General features: G+C 49.1%; 1 protein-coding gene across 14 annotated transcripts in view; it reads left to right on the forward strand.

Annotated features, from left to right (window-relative positions):
* The window catches only part of SETD5 (SET domain containing 5), a 75,878-nt gene extending 61,927 nt beyond the window's left edge, over positions 1-13,951 (forward strand). For 9 of the 14 annotated variants that reach the window (XM_054695687.1, XM_037522188.2, XM_037522173.2 and 6 more), the window contains 7 exons: positions 3,380-3,627; positions 6,355-6,411; positions 8,192-8,662; positions 10,870-11,168; positions 11,956-12,089; positions 12,572-12,660; positions 12,998-13,951. In XM_054695687.1, the coding sequence (XP_054551662.1) occupies positions 3,380-3,627; positions 6,355-6,411; positions 8,192-8,662; positions 10,870-11,168; positions 11,956-12,089; positions 12,572-12,660; positions 12,998-13,606 (1,907 nt within the window). In that variant the 3' untranslated portion in view covers positions 13,607-13,951. The remainder of the gene's footprint in view (positions 1-3,379; positions 3,628-6,354; positions 6,412-8,191; positions 8,663-10,869; positions 11,169-11,955; positions 12,090-12,571; positions 12,661-12,997) is intronic. The other 5 variants (XM_037522229.2, XM_037522246.2, XM_037522201.1 and 2 more) reach the window with 1 other exon arrangement.
* Positions 13,952-17,831: the final 3,880 nt, after the last annotated feature.

Genomic DNA, 17,831 nt, shown 5'->3' on the forward strand with positions numbered 1-17,831 from the left:
GTGTGTGCAGGAGTCTCATAGAACAAGTGTCGCTGCAAGTCAGCAGAGAAATTATAGTTCTCTAATTTCTAAAGATTTTGGAAGAAGGTGCTCATTGTTTGGCATAGGAAAAGGATTGTTTGTATCTTGTAGCTCTATTTTAGTTAAAAGGTAAACTAAAAAGGGCCTCCCCAGTGGCGCAGCGGTTGAGCGCTGGGTTGTGAAGCTGCCCGCGGCCTCTGCGGCGCCAGTTCGATCCCCGGCTGCTCCCCGGCCACCGGAGGCGGGTCCCACATGGCGCGCAGACCTCTCCTGCCGCCCGCTGCTCCCCTCAGCAGTGTACTTCGGTCCTTCTGCCTGCTCTGCTCCCCGCTCTGGCTCTGGTGAATCCTCTCACCCTCCCGCGCCTCTGACTGTTCCCAGTGCTTGTATAAACAAAACAAACAAATAAATAAAACATGCCTCTATTTTAAAAAAAAAAAAAAAAAAGGTAAACTAAAAAATTAAATGTGGAAGCAAATGGAAAATAGACTGTCATTCTTATAGACTATCATTCCATCATTTCTTATAGAAAATTCATGATGTCAGAGAAAGAAAATTAAGGAAATAATTGGTACATTTGACTAAAGAACATTGTACAGCAAAAAAAAAAAGTCTTAGAAGTCAGATAACAAACTGGGAAAATGTAATTGTAATACTTTGACAGAGTCAGCATTTTTATTGTTTAAAAGAACCCTTACAAATAAAGGCACTCTTTTGACAACTGAGTAGAAAGCAGACAATACACAGGAGTAAATATCAAGCTAGCGAGTCTGTGGAAACTTTCAGTTAAACTTTCATTTTTAACTTCAGATTAAACTTTCAGTTTAATCCTACCACTAGCATTTGTCCTAAAATAGTAAAGCAGAAATATGAAGCACAAGATTTTTGGTCACTTACACATTTCCCAAAAAATTGAAAATATTAAATGGTTAAATTTTGATAGTATGAATTCTATACTGCTGTTAGGTGAATTTTAGCTCTCTATTCATTGTCATGGAGAGAGATCTTTACTGTGTTTTTCTGAGTGAAAATAAGAGGTCATTGCACAGGATTATTTTTAGACAAGAGTTGTTTATGCCACCTCTCAAGAGAGATCTAGGTGAACACACGCCAGCATATTCAATGTGAGTTTGAGTTGAGTGTGTTTAGATATGTGGGTATTTGTTTATGTAATCTTACTTGAGTAAAGGTAAAAAACCATTAAAAAATGGTTAGATTTAACCACATTCAGTTTGAAATCTCTGCCAGGCAAAAAGAAAATGAATTAATTATTGAATTATTTTTTTGTAAACATAGTGCTATTATTTGAAAAAAGAAGTAAATGACACTGACCCATAAACTTCCTTCAGGTCTCTTGTTGAAAATGAAATCCTGTTGAAAATGAGAAATGTACTCAGTAAATATATCTTAAATGAATGACCTGTATTTTGGGTATTCGCTCTTTCCTAACATTTTCCTCAGTGGAAATCATTGGCCTAATAGTGTTAGACCTAACAGTATTGGCGTCTTTTAAAAGATTGTCTGTTTAGGACTCTTGAAGTATATTAGGTGTTCTAAGTACAAGTCCTGAATTACACTTTTGTCTTTTATATCTAGGCACTGTTTAAAAGGAGAAAAGGACAATAAGAAAATTTAGTATCTGGAACAAAGGAAAATGCGAGTGTACTTCCAAACTAGGAAATTTTTACATTCTTAGTTATCAGAAAACAATATAAGCATCTCCAGTATTTTTTGTATTTATTTTTCCGTTTCCATTTCATCATCTACCATCCTAGTTTAGTGCCTCATTACCCTTTATATTAACTACTCCCTTAACTTCAGAGTATTTCCCTGTGTCCAATCTGATCCTAACCACTGCTGCCAGGTTCATCTTCTGGAAGCACAGTAATCCAATCGTGACCTGCTGTCCCAAAAAACTGTTCCTCAAAGACTTGGGATAAATGTCACTCTTTCCAGCAAGTTTTGGAGGCGATACAATTTATCCTAGTGGTTGTGAATATAGATGGGGAAATGGATTACCTAGTCTTTATCTCTGCACATAAATTTCTCATCTTTAAAATAGGGGTGATGATGATACTTGTGCTGGGTTTATAGAGTTGTTGAAATTAAATCTGATCATTCACATAAAGAGGGTGGCATAGTAACCAGTCCATAAGTGTCTTAAAAGTGTCCCTTTTTTTTTTTTTTTTTTTTATTTTATTTGTTTGTTTATTTTGTTTATACAAGCACTGGGTACAGTCGGAAGCGCGGGAGGGTGAGAGAATTCACCAGAGCCAGAGCGGGGAGCAGAGCAGGCAGAAGGACCGAAGGACACTGCTGAGGGGAGCAGCGGGCGGCAGGAGAGGTCTGCGCGCCATGTGGGACCCTCCTCCGGTGGCCGGGGAGCAGCCGGGGATCGAACCGGCGCCGCAGAGGCTGCGGGCAGCTTCGCAACCCAGCGCTCAACCGCTGCGCCACGGGGGAGGCCCAAAAGTGTCCCTTTTTTACTAACACATAGCAGTATTACCACCTCTGTTGAAGTTCTTAAACTTAGGTTAACCGTTTTTATGTTAAAATGATGTTTTCTTTTTGTTAGTTTTTACTGTCAACCCCTTTAAGTAGAATGTAATGAGATTTTTCCCCACATACCTAATTTGGTAGTTTTTCATATGGCAGATATTAAATGAATAGGTATCTTTTGGCTGTAAGTACATTTTCCTCTAAGATCAGTGCTTTGGTCTGGATGATCACTAAAATAGAGTAGAAAACTGCTTATTAGATGGACCTAAGAAGTATAGAAATTAGGGTTATTCCAATGAGGCAAAGAGGACCAGCTTAGTTTTTTTAAATGGTTGTGAAAAGTTTTTATTGAAATCATTTCACGATTTGAAGTACTTTAAAACCAGAGCCCGACACGAGTCAGTAATCATGTGTCACTCTTTCCTGCTAAAGTAGAACCTGTGGAATGAGCAGCTGGAAATGGCAGAAATACACAAGGGAAAAAGAAGCATATGGAGTTAGTATTCCAGAAGCTTGAACTAGTAATTTCATAGACGGTGATTTTAACGAAGTGACACAGATTTGAGATTTTCAGAAACAGAATATAGAAAAAAGTCTGTTTTTCCACTGAAGAGATTAAATTGCATCCGTCATTAGATTTATCTGATGCTTCTCTGGGAACATTGCGGGGTCGGGGTGGGGGGCGCCAGGGGGAGGTGGCAGTTGAAGAGTTTCTTTGGGCTTTTGGTTTGATTGCAGGCGAGGATAATGGGGTGAGGCAAAGAGGGTCAAGCCTTTGTAGGCTGGAGATGAGTGACTTCACTGCAGAGCCTCCCTTTAAGCTGTACTTTCAGCCACTCATCCAGGCTTTGTATTGCAGACTTACTGAGCCCGTTAAAGAAATGGAAGTCTCGCTACCTGATGGAGCAGAATGTCGCCAAGCTACTGCGTCCTCTTTCTCCAGTCACACCACCCCCTCCGAATCCAGACTCCAAGAGCCCCCAGCTGAGCACACCCGGCCCGTCTCACCCGGGTGAAGAGGAGTGTCGGAACGGATACAGCCTCATGTTCTCGCCAGTTGCGTCGCTTACTACTGCTAGTCGCTGCAATACTCCGCTGCAGTTCGAGGTGATTTGAGTTCGGTGTTGGGGAGAGCTGGAAATGAGAGTATCATTTACACCTCCTCGTTTCAAACACAGTAGCGTTCCCAATGTGCAGTTACCGTGCTGCCTCCTGTCTCAGCAAGAGAATGGGAACCCTCAGGGCCAGTGTGACCTGTTCCGGCCTGGTAGCCTCTCATGGTGGCTGATCCCATACTTCCCAAGCACATAGTAGGGCCATTGTGCCACAGATGTCTTTGCATGCAGGCCGCAGTCACCATGACTTCAGGCAGTGAGCGTGCTAGGTCTCCTGTCTTTATCTATACTGTGCACTTTGGTTTAATAGACCTCTAGCGCCTGCTAGCCATTAGCAACGCCAGCCTGAGTGTAGATTATCCTGATTGGTTGTGTCTCTGTTTCTTGGCCTCTAAGTCAGTGAAGTGTTTTTCCCCTGTTGTTTTTGTATTCTTGTTGTGGCCTCTGACCAGGGATTTAGAAGGCATGGGGATGTAGTTCATGGGACAGATGAGAGTTGTTTTTAAATCTGCTGCAGGTTACTTTCTCACTGTTATAATGTGGAATGAGTAGTAGAGAGACTAGAGCCTACATTTATGAGAGCCAACTCAGTTACATTTACTCTCTGAAGTAAGTTAGATGTGTTTATCTCAGCTGTTTCAAAAAGCAATTCTAAATCCCTTTAGCGTTCAAGTTTGGGTGACAATAGGGCCTGTTACCAGATAGAATTAAAAAGCTCATCTATTGCATGTTGCTTTGATTTGTAATTAAACAAACATCATCTTTTCCTTCTTTAAGGAAAAATGTCTTCTGATCATTAAGTACACACCTAGCTTGCACTTCTCCAGGCGTGTGCTCTGATCAAGGGACTGTCTAACCAGTGCCGACGTGCCTGTTCAGCTTCTGTGAGAGTGTGGGGGATTGCTAGTACCTGGACTGAAAAACAGTAGCTAGAGTCTGTCCCTGCTCTAAACATAGTAACTGACTTGCAGAACAGACCTTTTTGGGAGCAGGGAGAATTCCTGGTTACCACAGTCCCATGGTGTTCTTTTTAAGCAGATGGTAAAGCAACTGATTTGGGCCTTATTAACTTAACTGGTTCTAATTGCAGTTGGCTTTTCAATTAGCAACTAGAGTTTGAGGATAAAATTTCATGAGAGAACATTCTCCTTGGAGGACAGTAGACTGTAGGAATAGGGTTCCATACTTTATAAATAAACATGAAATTATGGAAATTGGAAGGTAAGTGACCTTCCAAAGCACCCAAATTTAGCCTCAACGCATTCCCTGTTTCTTGCAGCACATCACTCACAATGCAAGATAGTCTCATTCTCATTTAAAAAAAAAAAAGTCAGGCATCCTGTTAGTGAGGAATAGTCCAGGTTAGAATACCAGGGGAGAGAGACAAGGCTGCAGTGCATAGCCATGCCCTTCAGAAAGTCCAGTCACATCTCTACTAGCTGACGCCCACGACTTAACTAAGGCAGTGGGGTCTTTGCACCAGTGCATCAGAGCTCACCACCCTGCCAGCCGTGCTTTGCCCTGTGTCTCAGGATAGGGACGAGGGAGCCTTTTTCCACCCAGGGTTGTTGTGACACAAACAACAAAAAGGTGTCACAAGTGAAGGTTGGCTTTGTTAGGAAGAATATTTTGAAAAGGAAAGATGAAAACCTTTCCAGGGTAAGTGTGAGCAACCTCTCCAGTGCTGAGGGGAGACATTGAGGAGACATGTAGTGCAAGAGAATGAGACCAAGAGAGGGCAGTGCTGGGAGGACGGGCTTGCTTAGCCCTCCTCTCCACGCAGCCACCCTGCCCTTCTCCCTGGAAGCCATCCCTGCCATCCTCTCTCGAACGCCCCGCTCCACCACACAGAGCCAACGGGCAATGCCCAGCTGTGCCCTGACCCCCTGGTCCAGGGTTTCCAGTAACACTGGGAACCCCCTCCTTATCTTACTCCTGCACCCTGAACCTTTCTCACAGCTGCCACCATCATTCTCTGCCCTTTTTACCCTTCGTATCTTTTGGTCAGAGTTCACCGTTCCCTCTTAGGGAGTGCCGCTGCAGGTCAAAACCCCGGGGGCAACCCTGTTCCAAGTGTGTCCTGTCCCCCAAAGTATAGTGGATTTTAACATCTGACAGCAGTGGGGGTGGGAGCGGTCAGTGCCCATTAGATGATACCAAGAACCATCTAGCCCATGAGGCAGAGAGTCCCTCAAACTCGTCCTCTCACTGTCATTCAAAAGGAGTTGGCCATCACCCAACCCTGTCAGGACCAGGACCCCAGGGCAGAGCAGTTTCCCTGGTGATCATGGCAGGTCTAGTCACGAGGTGTAGAGCAAAGGGAAGTGTCCTCTGCTGGGGAAGAATCAGAAGGGTGGGTACCCATCAGTCCCAAACACTGTAGGTTGTTGACTCTCACCTAAATCAGAACGAAGTATAGTATTTCACTAACCCATTCCTGGTACCTGCTTGAGATGTTTACTTAAAGCATGAAACATTGTAACCAATTTATTCTTAAATGCTTTCAAAGACACAGGAAGCATTTTAACAAGTCATTCTATCCCTTGAGATGAATTCTGCATTTAAAACTTTTCCCCCCCCCCTGCATTCCCCCCTCCCCTGCCCCCCCCCCCAAGTTGTGGCTAACCATCTATGCTTGCTTTTACTTTATTTTTTGTTTGTTTTGTTTTGCTTCTTGACTTCGAGTAGATGAATAACAAGATGCTTTTCCCTCCTCTAGAACATATCCTCCCCTGAGAGTTCCCCTGCGAATAGGCCCGAGTCCCTGTCACCCGAGGTAGTTATCACACCATCTCAATCACACTTGGAAGCTGAGAGTGAGTGTGCATGAGAATGTTCCCGAGTGTGTGGGGAGGGCTGGGGGAGCCGAGTGAGTGGGGTGATGGGCTGGAGGGTGGCCCGATGGTCACAGTGCGCTGAGTGGATCTTTCCCCGTGTGACTGCAGTGACTCGGAGCTCTCGACCTAGATGGAGGAAAATGGAGTCGCTGTGTGGGGGTGGGGGGCTTGCTTTTATGGCTGTTTGGGGGAGGGGTGGCTGAAGAGTTCTCTTAAAGAATAGAAGTCAAGTTTAAAGGTGGCTGAAAGTATGGTGGGAGCCTTATTAAAGTCTTCCAGATCAGTCCTGTTGAATAAAGAGTAAAGCTGGAGCAGGAATTGGTGGGAACTGTCTTTTGATACTTTCTTGTGCGGGTTAGGCGGGGGCGGGGGTTGTGCCTCATTCCCGACAGCCTTGTCACTGAATGTTTTGAGTTTGATTGACTGAACAGCTTCTCTCGGAGAGAGCCACCCCCAGTTTGGCTGTGTTCCCCTTGTAGCCCTACTGGGCGCATAGGAGGTTGCAGTCAGCCCTGGGCTTCCATGGCTGGGATGGGGCTCCCCTGCGGGGGGTGTCTCCCAGGGTGTCCTTGAGCGTTTTTCTCAGAAACCTTAAAGCCGTGGGGATGTTAAATTCAACTGAATGCTAGAGTTTCTTAACTATTACAATATTTAGACTAATGTGCTGATGCTCAACTCTAGGAACCTATAATGGAACTGATTTCCTCTTGAGAAAGATAGAGTTTGAACCTCTCACAAATTACTGAAATGTTAGCCCCACACCCCCTTCGATAAAATGTCAACACTAAACCGCTGTGACGGCTGACCAGATGCTGACTCAGCAGAATCTTATAGACTAATGTGGACGGGCTAAAGGCTGTATTCTAGTGTGCTGGAGGTTTTCTGGGTGTTCTCCCTCAGTGGCTAAAAATGCTAAGATGGCATCTTGCGGAGGCTGACAAGTTGTGTACCTGGTCCCCCTCCTCTCAGACAGGTAGCTGGAGTTGACCTAGTGGTGGAAAATCTTGGTGTCGGGAAGAAATGATAACCAAGTAATAGATGGGGGTTATTTCTGGTACATTTCAGATGCTCGACAGTGATGGGCACTTGTGGTCTTAGTGGTGTGTTGACATACATGAAGGGAAAAAGAGAATTGCCTAGCCAGACATTTTTTCAAAAATGCACCTCCTTAGTCGTGAAGGTGAATGAAAAACTGGTTGGTTGATGTCGTTAATGCCATTCTCCTTCGCTGAACCAGTCACGTGAATACTTGCTTTCCCTCTGATTTCTTCCTTTCACCTGTTTCCCTCCTCCCACCCTCCATCAGAATTAATGTCTAAGTTAAAAACACCATAAACCAGCTCTCTGAAGACACCAGTCTCACCTCTGTAGCGTCCTCGGGGTGCAGGTAAACCCTCGTTAGGCCGGTCCCCGGGTGTGTGCGCAGTGACTCGGCAAACCTGATGAAAGGCTAAGCAGGCAGAAGCGTCACATTTGGCGGATGACCTAATTCTGACTTTCCCAGTTATTCTCACCCGGAACGGCCGAGGTGCTGTAGTAACTGGCCTGCTTGCGCTGTTGCTGCGTGGGGCTCTCACGGATGTTAATGACTCTCTTTTCTGCTTCTGTCCCTTTTATCTTTCCTTGTTCACCTCTGTCCCTTTCCCTCCCTTCTTTCCCCCCCTTTGACTTTTTCCTGTCTCCCCTACCCCATGTCTCCGTTGATTTTTATTCTTTCAGCTTTGTCACCGGAAAGATCTGGACTTGACGAAAGTCGGCTACCTTGACTCCAACACTAACAGCTGTGCTGACCGACCTTCCCTGATCAGCTCGGGCCCTTCTGACCTGGCTCCTCACCCCTCCATTGTGCCCACCTCTGAGACTGGCTTTCCAAGCAGGAGTGGAGATGGACATCAGAGCCTCATGAGAAACTCGGACCAAGCGTTTCGGACAGAATTCAACTTGATGTATGCCTACTCCCCATTGAACGCTATGCCTCGAGCGGACGGATTGTATAGAGGGTCTCCTCTCGTAGGTGATAGGAAGCCTTTGCATCTGGACGGGGGCTATTGTTCCCCTGCAGAAGGGTTTCCCAGCAGATATGAACATGGTTTCATGAAAGACCTCTCTCGTGGATCCATGTCACCGGGCGGCGAAAGGGCTTGTGAAGGAGTTCCATCTGCCCCCCAGAACCCACCACAGAGGAAAAAGGTAAATGTTTCGTACTATAGGCCCTCTGAAGAATTTAAGTGAACGGTTTGACAGATGTTTACTGGGTTACCACAGTGAGTTCACTATTCTCAGTAGGAGGAAAACAGATAAGTAATACATGGTCTCTGTCACGTCTAGTGAAAGACAGACTATTAGAATACAGTCTGAGGGGTGTTTCAAGTGTTCAGTAAAGTTCAGTGCCTACCACGCGTGTCCCGCATGTTGGTCAGTCAATTCAAAGAACAGAACGGTGGAAAAGAATAGTGCTGGTTACATGTAGTTAGCGCTTCCCAGGTACTCGGCACTGTTAAGCTCTTCCTGTGTGTTTAAGCCTCATCATAGTCTGGTAAGACAGGTCATTCCCCGTTTGCAGGTGAGGAAACCAAGGTGAGTTGTTTAGCACACTGTGGCCACACGGTAGCGCTGCCAGCTCTGATTTGATGGCCGGGGTTGCCTTCTTGGCTCTGCCCTGCTCCAGCCTGCAGCAAGGGAGACCCAGCTTGGCAAATAATTCTATTCATAAGTAACTAAGCACAGTAGTGATGGGTGCTCCGAGGGGGGTACTCAGGTGTGGTAAGAGTATCCTGACAGGGAAACCTGCCCAGTGAGCTGTGGAAAGGACTAGGAGAGCAAACAGGATGCTCTGACATGCTTTGAGAGGCTACAGGTCAGTGACTGAGCTCATCTCAGTGAGGAGGAATCAGCAGCCAACAGTGGAGGGTGAGGATGTTGGGGGAGAGCACAGAGCAGGTAACGATGTCACCCTCCCCTTGGTGGACGGCAGGCATGCAACACGGTGTACACGGTGAGTGTGCTGTGGTGTCCGGTGACAGTGGGAGAGTCGGGAGGAGAACAGGAAGCGCTGGGCTGGGCCAGGCCTGAGAGAGCTGGCTAGCAGGTTGGGACTTGGCTTGTGAGTAACGCCTGTTCTAGAGCTTTCAGAACGAAAAAAGTGCTGCTTGAGTGGGTGATTTTTCAGCTGGGGCACAGGCCCTCTGGGTCTGTGACGGCCGCTTCCGTGCACTGGCAGGGTGGGAGGGGAGTGTCTGCACGTGGCGGGTGCATGGCTTCGCACTCCCTGGAGTGCCTGCTGCCTGAGCTGAGCCTCACGGCTTTTATGCTTGCATTACAAGACACCAGCAGTGTTTGTTCCTACTAACTCCTTCCCAAGGGTGTGTCTAGAAAACACATACACAAGTGTCTTGCTGTGTGAGTGTTACGGATTACACGTTAACAGAAAAACGAGGGTCCCAAGGGCTGGAAGGCCACCCTGGCAGGTAACCTGTGATGACAGCGACAGGTTTAGAAGACTGCGTAGCACTAACCAGCACTGGCGATCGCAGCACAAAGGGAAACAATCTTCGGTTTCCTAGGTTTTGTTTGTTATGTTTGCTGTGTGCAAAAGTGATCGAAATCCTAGTTTGTTACTCATAAACACTGTTGAGGGCCTGCTATAGGCCATGTTCTGTGCTGGATGTTAAAAAGAAGAAAGCTCGATCAACTTTCCCTTTGCCCTGACAGAACTTTCTGTCTAGTGTGGGGGCAGAGAGGTGGGTGGCTGGTGTGACCCCACGTACCCTGCCACCAGGTCAGGAGAGTCCAGAGTGAAGAGTGAGGCCGGGTAGGTGACAGTGGGTGCTGGATTTAGAGTGCGACGAAACAAGTCACCGTTCCTTATCTTTTACACCACTATCCCCAAGTGTGAGCAGGAGGCAGTGAGAAATCCTTGGGTACCACTTGGGAAATTGCACAAGCAAGAACCCGGTAGCCTCGGCCTTTCTCTTTAAGTTTTCCTTTTCTCTCTCTGCAACTAACTCGGGATCCCTAGGGAGTGAGAAAAAGCTGTCAGTCACCTGGGAGGCTCTTTAAAGCTTCACCTCGCTGCCCTCCCTCTGGGTGCTGCTGCTGCTGCTGCAACCAGGGCACCACCTTTCTCTAAAGGCGGGAAAATGGGTGCAGGCCACTGGTGAACATCCTTCTTCAAAGATGCCGTCTCCTAATTTGCTCTCTTCTTCCCAGTTCCAACTGATCTGAGTGTGTAGCTGTGCTCACCTCTCGGACCTGGAAAAAGTGACCAGTGTTGGTGCCTGCTTCGCGTGCGTGGCTTGCTAGTGCGTGACTAGGGTCCTGGCTTCCTTCCGTTCCTCATAGCGAGGGAACCCTCACCGTGTCTGGCTAGAGAGACCTATTTCTTGTTTCCCCTCTAGGTGTCCCTGCTGGAGTACCGAAAACGGAAACAGGAGGCCAAGGAGAACTCCGCTGGTGGGGGCGGCGACCCTGCACAGAGCAGAAGCAAGTCTGCAGGAGCTGGGCAGGGCGGCAGCAACTCACTTTCTGACTCTGGTGCCCATGGTGTGCAGGGATCCTCAGCCCGAACCCCGTCTTCCCCTCACAAAAAATTCTCCCCATCCCATTCCTCTATGTCCCATTTGGAGGCGGTAAGCCCATCAGATTCCAGAGGCACCTCATCTCACTGCAGACCTCAAGAGAATATCAGCAGTAGGTGGTAAGTTTACATCCAATACTGTAGTGATTGAGTTCAGGAAGGAAGTAGACGTCTAGGGTCATTCCCAGTGTCGCCTCAAATGTGCGGCGCACTTAACCTGAGAAAGCCAGCCCACACCACCCTCTGTCCTGCTCAGTCATCATGTCGGCAAAGCAGGGCCAGTGGGCCTGCAGGGCAGCACATGTGGGGGGCATGGGATGGACTGTCTTGTTGCTGGGTGCGCACATACTGCCTCTTCTGTTATATCAAGTGAAAGGTAAGTTGGGGTCGGCTTGGCTCACTGACCAGTAGCCATCATTTCCGTCCCTGCAGCCAGCAGGCTCAGAGCAACCTGAGAAGACCTGACAATTCAGGGCAACTCCAAGCAGAGCCAGGACATTGGTGGTTCAGCACTGGGGTGGGGGCTTGGAAGGCAGTTCAGGGTCTGGAGCTGAAGAAAGGAAGTCTGGGGAAGGAGCAGCTTGGCTCACGTGACTAAGATCATTGATGTATGAAGCCTTGGCTACAATGCTATGTACCAGGCGCTTGACTTCGCAGAAAAGTGATTTTAGCATTTGGAATAAGTTGACACCTTTAAATCCACTTCAGCCTTAATTTCTTTTTCTTTAAAAGTGACTTTTTATGTATGCCTAACATAGTTTGAGGCAGAGAAAATACCTTGTTTGAAATCGGTCCTGAAGAACACTATGCTTAAGAGACTGCACCTTGCACCTTCTCACAGCTTCGTCTGTTCCGGCTCTGGGCTCCAGGATCCAGTGGTGTAAACTCACACCTTTTGCCTTCACAGGATGGTTCCCACGTCAGTAGAACGACTCCGAGAAGGAGGGAGCATCCCCAAGGTCCTCCGAAGCAGTGTGAGAGTGGCCCAGAAAGGAGAGCCTTCTCCCACATGGGAGAGTAACGTCGCGGAGAAAGACTCAGGTGAGCCATGGCGCCCTACTGCCAGCCAGGTTTAGGGACACAGTCTCCCTCTCTCCCCCCCCCACCCCCAAACATGCCCAGGGGAGGTGAGTCGGCTCCTTCCGCGGTTGGGCTCCTCTGTGCGTGAGGCCTGGCTTAGTTGCACTTGCGCTCTTTGGGGCTCCAGCATCCTTGAGATCTAGCGATTGCTTGCTCTCTGTCTGCTCTTTCCCAAGGGATACCTTTCTGTAACTCATCTCTCCAGAGGCCTGGAGATCCACCTTGATGAAGGATGAAGACAAAGGAGGAGACAGGAGTCAGATCAGGCATTTAAAACATAGCCCATAATTAACCATCCATTTGCCCTTCTGGCATGCTGCGCTCAGCCTGACTTGTCACCACGAGAGCAGCTTGGGTTGGTGATGGCGTTGGTGTTTTGAATGAGCAATGACTCTTTCTCACTTATCCTAAAAAGCCACGTTGATGCTTCTGTTTCCTTCCAGACCCTGCAGATGGAGAAGGCCCAGAGACCCTGAGCTCAGCGCTCTCGAAAGGAGCAGCCGTTTACAGCCCCTCCAGATACAGCTACCAGGTGAGACGAGAAAGTGCTGGGCTCGGGCACAGGGGGCCATTCCGGGCTCCGCATGTTCTATCGCCTCGGCCGTCCTTGCAGTCGAGATACCGTCTTTGTATATAGTTTCCGCAGCCTTGGGGAAAAGCCATCGTCTGCTCACCTCCAGGTAATAACTCACACCAGGAGTTAACGTGGCCAGGGACAGCCGGTCACTGTCTTTGGGATCCTAAGGAGAGAGCAAGCCTTGAGGAGGAGGAGGAGGCGGAGGAGCGGCAGTGGTCTTTAATGTTCTCACGCCTCAGTGGCCTCCCGGGGACTTGCCGTCTGCTTACGTTCTTCCTCCCACTCTTTGTAGCTCCTGCAATGTGATAGTCCGAGGACAGAGTCACAGGGCCTCCTCCAGCAGAGCTCCTCCCCCTTCAGAGGCCCTCCCGCCCAGTCTCCAGGATACAGTTACCGGACTGCTGCACTGAGGCCTGGGAACCCCCCCTCCCACAGTTCTTCAGAATCCTCCCTCTCTTCTGCGTCCTATTCCAGCCCTGCCCACCCTGTGTCCACAGACTCGTTGGCCCCATTTACGGGGACCCCAGGGTATTACAGCAGCCAGCCACATTCTGGAAGCAACGCCGGCAGCAGCCTTCCGAGGAGGAGCTGCCCTTCTAGTGCTGCTAGCCCCACCCCGCAGGGCCCCTCAGACTCACCGACCTCAGACTCGGTTTCTCAGTCCAGCACAGGAGCTCTGAGCTCCGCCTCCTTTCCTCAGAACTCTCGGGCGTCGTTGCCGTCGGACTTACGGACTATGAGTCTGCCCAGCGCTGGGCAGACAGCTGCCTACCAGGCCTCCAGGGTGTCCACGGTGTCCACTTCACAGCACTGCCCACACCGCGGGAGCGGGGGCGTGCACCAGTACCGACTCCAGCCGCTGCAGGGGCCCGGAGTCAAGACTCAGACAGGACTTTCCTAGGGCTTCTGGATTTGGGCCAACAGAACTGAGTGAGCCCATAGCTGCTTCCTTCCAGCTGCCTCTGGAACCTCGGCCGAGCATCTTGCTGGGGAAGGGGGGCAGGGTGCCAGAGGATGGGGTCTGGTCGACAAGAAACAAGACTTGTGGTCGCGACTGGCTCTGGCCTTGGAGAAAGATGTAAATCTTGTCTGAAGCAGAGACTATAAAGAAGTTAAGGGTACAGTGACGAGAGAATTGTTGCAGATAGTTCATGGTCCTAAGTGCAATGAGTTGTGTCGACGCCTCCGTCTCCCATCCTTGCCTGTAGCCTGTAGTCACACATGCAGTGAGGACGTATTTTTAAATAAATTTTTTTTTTAAAAAGTTTTCTTTTCAAAGGCAAAAAGTGCAAAGAGCCCATCTCAAAGCCCCGAGCCGTCTGAGCAGTGTCAGGGCCTGTGCGCTTCAGAGCAGAGGTAGGTATCGACGCGCCAGGCCGGCCGGCCGGCGTGCCTGGGAGTGGCCGCGAGCGCACGCCTGGCCTCGGTCTCAGATCACCGCCGAGAAACAGGCAGGGCGAGGGCGGCACGGAGGGGTCGGCGAGCTGTGGTCAGAAGGGAGCTCCTGGCGGGTTATCTGCGCCCTGGGCGCCTAACGCCCCTCCCCCCGCAGCTTGCTCAGCCCCGCGGCCCTGGCAGTCCGCAGGCAGAGGAAGGGACGGTCAGTGAGATGGGCCGGCTGCATCGCTACTTACCCGCTTCGGGCAATAAATTCGGTTTGGAAGGATCCCGGGTGGTTTGGGAGATATTTGGGTTTTATTTTTTCAACTCCCAGTTAATCAGGAGTTGACGATCCCGAGAGTGGACTGCCTCAGCGGGGAGCCCACACTCATGACTGCAGGGTAGGCACGGAAGAGGTGTGTGGAGTGGCCGACAGGACTGTGATTGTGTGTGGCGTGTCCCACGTTTCTTGGGGGTGCTGACTGGAGAGAGGCCAGGTGAGGGGAGCAACCCCACACACACCTCACGCCATTCTGGACGAGAGACGAGGGCAGACTGGCTCCCCCATCAGTGCATTGTGCCTGCTGTGCACCCCTGGAGGAGCCCTGGGGCCAGCCCAGGGGGGTACACAATCTTTTTAAATTCCATACGGTTGCCAGCTTATTTCTTTCACTTGTTTACTGTAATATCCGGCGTGTTTTTATTTATCTAATTTTGTATTCAGTTATAACCACGGTAGGGGTAGCAGATCTCCAACAGGTGTAATCCCTGGTGCTGCAGTGGACCTTACTTCTTTACTTTTGGACAAGATAATACTGTGAGTCTCCCTCCTCCCTCCCTCCCTCCAGTTTGTTTTCTCCCTTTTTGCCCCGGCCTCTTCCATCCCTTTCTTTCTGCCCTGCCCTACACCTGTCATATGCACAGTCTTCTCTCTTTGTGTGTGACTGTTACAAATTTCACTTTTTCAAAATTGAAATCAGGTGTTTGCTCAAATGAGGGGAGATTTTTTTGTAGATGCTGAGACCTCAGCAGAGTGCTTTCCATGTAGTTGTCTCCCCACAAGCCCGTCCGTCTGGGAGAGCATTGGGAGTGGAGATCATGTCGCCTGGGATGCTGGTTCTTTGTATATTATATAAAACGTATGTAAATGTCTCTCCATTTGAGCTGGGGTTTGCAGTCTCCCCTTGGCTGTTCACCGAGGGGAGAGGCCAGCGGGCAGGCGGCCCTCACCCTGCCTGGCACGTGCAGAGACCCCAGCCACTCTGTGTGGGCAGGGTGCTGTCAAGACCAGACCTCTGGGGGGGGGGGCGGGGGGGGGGACTCTTGGAAGGGAAGAAGTCTCACTTCTTTCTCAAGTGGAGTGTTTACACCTTGCTGTAACATTTGAACTTTCACAAGAGATGTAATAATTTTGATAATAAAATTCTTAACCATAATAATCATCAAGTTGAAAACTTTGTCCAGTTCCTTGTCCTAAGCCACCTTACCCGCAGAGGGCAGGCCAGACCTGCGTTCAGGAGCACGGGCTCTGCTTCCGGAGCGTCCTGCCCGCCGTGGAGTGGACGGCGGGAGTGGAGTCGCGTTCCTTTGGCCCTTTGCGATGAAGGCGAGGCTGGGCAGGGCCTGTCGGTAGTGGTGGACTGAACGCCGTGCACACCTGGAGGGGGCAGGGGCTCCTGACTCGTTCCATAAGCAGCTATTTATTGGCTTTTCTCTCTCCCTTTCAAAGATGACGGGCATTGTTTCGGGGACAGGTCTGTGCTGTTCCAGTGGAGGTTTGGATGGGCACACGAGGGCTTCGTCCTCGGGCAGCTTCCAGCCCCGAGCCAGGGTGCTCTCAACCCTGGCTCCAGATGTCACTGCACAGCTGCATGCTGCTGCTCACAGCTGTTTGTAACTGGGGGCTCGGGGGCCACTCCAGATGTTAGAATTTAAAGATGCGAATCTGGGGAGTGAATGCAGTGTTCCAGGTGTATCGCAGGGCTTCTGGGAGAGGTTTTATCGGAATTTGCAAGGTTCTGCTACATGTTGACTAAGCACGTATGGCGCTCGCTCTGGGTAAGGCGCTTGGTGTGCACAACCAATCGCCTGTTCAAAACTAGTGGTCTGTTCCTGTTTTTACCAAGTAGCTCCCTACTCTTTTACTTCAGTATTTGGCTTTTGATAGGATGTAGCTAAAAACAACAGTGTTCAAGGGCTAAGCCTGCTCCTCCGGGCCCCTGACATGCCACTTCCTAGTTGCCAGGCTCGTCCACTTACGTCATCAGTGCTCACATTCACACTCAGTGTGCAAGGTAGGTATTTTTCCCATTTTATTATTTTTTAAATGAGTTTCAGAACATTTCTCCAGGTTTCTCTTCTTCTAAATAGCAGGCCCAAGCCAACAGTTGTGAGAATTTTGCAGTTTACCCAAGAAACAGACAGCTAGAGAGGCTTGGACCTCATGTGAAATCACATAGTGTCCTAGCTGGGAACCCCAGTCTGGCCTTCAGGCCCGCGGGCATTGGGTCACTGATGCAGTCCTTGTTCAGAGATCACCCTGAAGAGAAGATGCCCCATTGTCCGACAGGAGTGAGCCATTTGCCCTGAAACGACACCGCTTGTCAACTCATCTGCCAGAGCCGGGACAGCCTCTAACCTGCCCTGAGGCTCTGGAAGAGGAGGGGTCTGCTCGGCTCTTAATGCACACCATGCTAAAGGTGAAAGAAAGCGACCTGTAGAGAGAGCTGCTGAAGAGGTGGTTCTCACCTGTGTTCTCACCTGCTTCTACCTCCAAAACATCTGGTAGAGATTCTGAGATCTTCGATTTGCTTATTTCTCCAGAACCCCTATAAAAGCACACACACTAGTCATGATTGCAAATGAAACCTTGAACAACTTCACGGGAAAACTAGGTACACCTGTGACCCCAAATCACAAGGTAGGTAGAAATAAGCAGCCAGCAAGCTGGTACCCTTTCTTGTCTCAGGAAGTGCTGGCGCTCAGGTGCTCAGAGCAAGTACTTGAAAGCTCATCAGGAGCCAGGAGAAGGGCTTGCAGCGAGTGCAAAGGCCGCAGCTTACGTCTCGGGGGCTGGAGCAGCCTGATCCCAAGACAGTTCTAACCGGCAAAGCTCCATGCTGGGGAAGAACACTCTTGACAGAAGACAAGTTCCACAGGACCCTCAAGATGGGGGTGGGGGACTACTTTGAGTGAAGTAATTTGATTAAGTGAAATTGGTATTGTCCTTCTAGGGGCAATATGAGGATATTAAACAGCTGATCATGTTAACTCCTGAAACAATGAATTCTGAGCCTATCGTGTGCTGGATTTAAACAGCTAGTTTTTCGCACCATCCAGATTTTAGTGCCATATACAGAAAGGCAAATACCTCCACACACCGGGAATAGAGGGGAATGTCCTCAGCTTGACAAAGGACGCTTGCCCAAGAGCCCACAGCTAACAACCAGTGGTGAGAAACTCGAAAGTACTGTCGTGAGGGCAAGAACAAGGAAAGGCCCCCTCTCACCAATCTGTCAGCATTAAACTGGAAGTTCTAGCTAATACAATATGACAAAAGAAAAGAAATGGGAGGGAAAAGCAAAACTTTGTTCACATGACATAAATGTAGAAAATTTAACAAAGAAATCACCCCCATCCCCATGGTGGAATGAAGCATTTACAGCAAGGTTGCAGGAAATGATTCATATACAAATGTAACTTGCTTTCGTACATAAAGAACAAACACTGAGATCTGAATTTAAAAC

This window comes from Talpa occidentalis, unplaced genomic scaffold (genome assembly GCF_014898055.3).
Source record: "Talpa occidentalis isolate TD23 unplaced genomic scaffold, MPIMG_talOcc4v2.1 talOcc4.10, whole genome shotgun sequence".
Taxonomy (NCBI): Eukaryota; Metazoa; Chordata; class Mammalia; order Eulipotyphla; family Talpidae; genus Talpa; species Talpa occidentalis.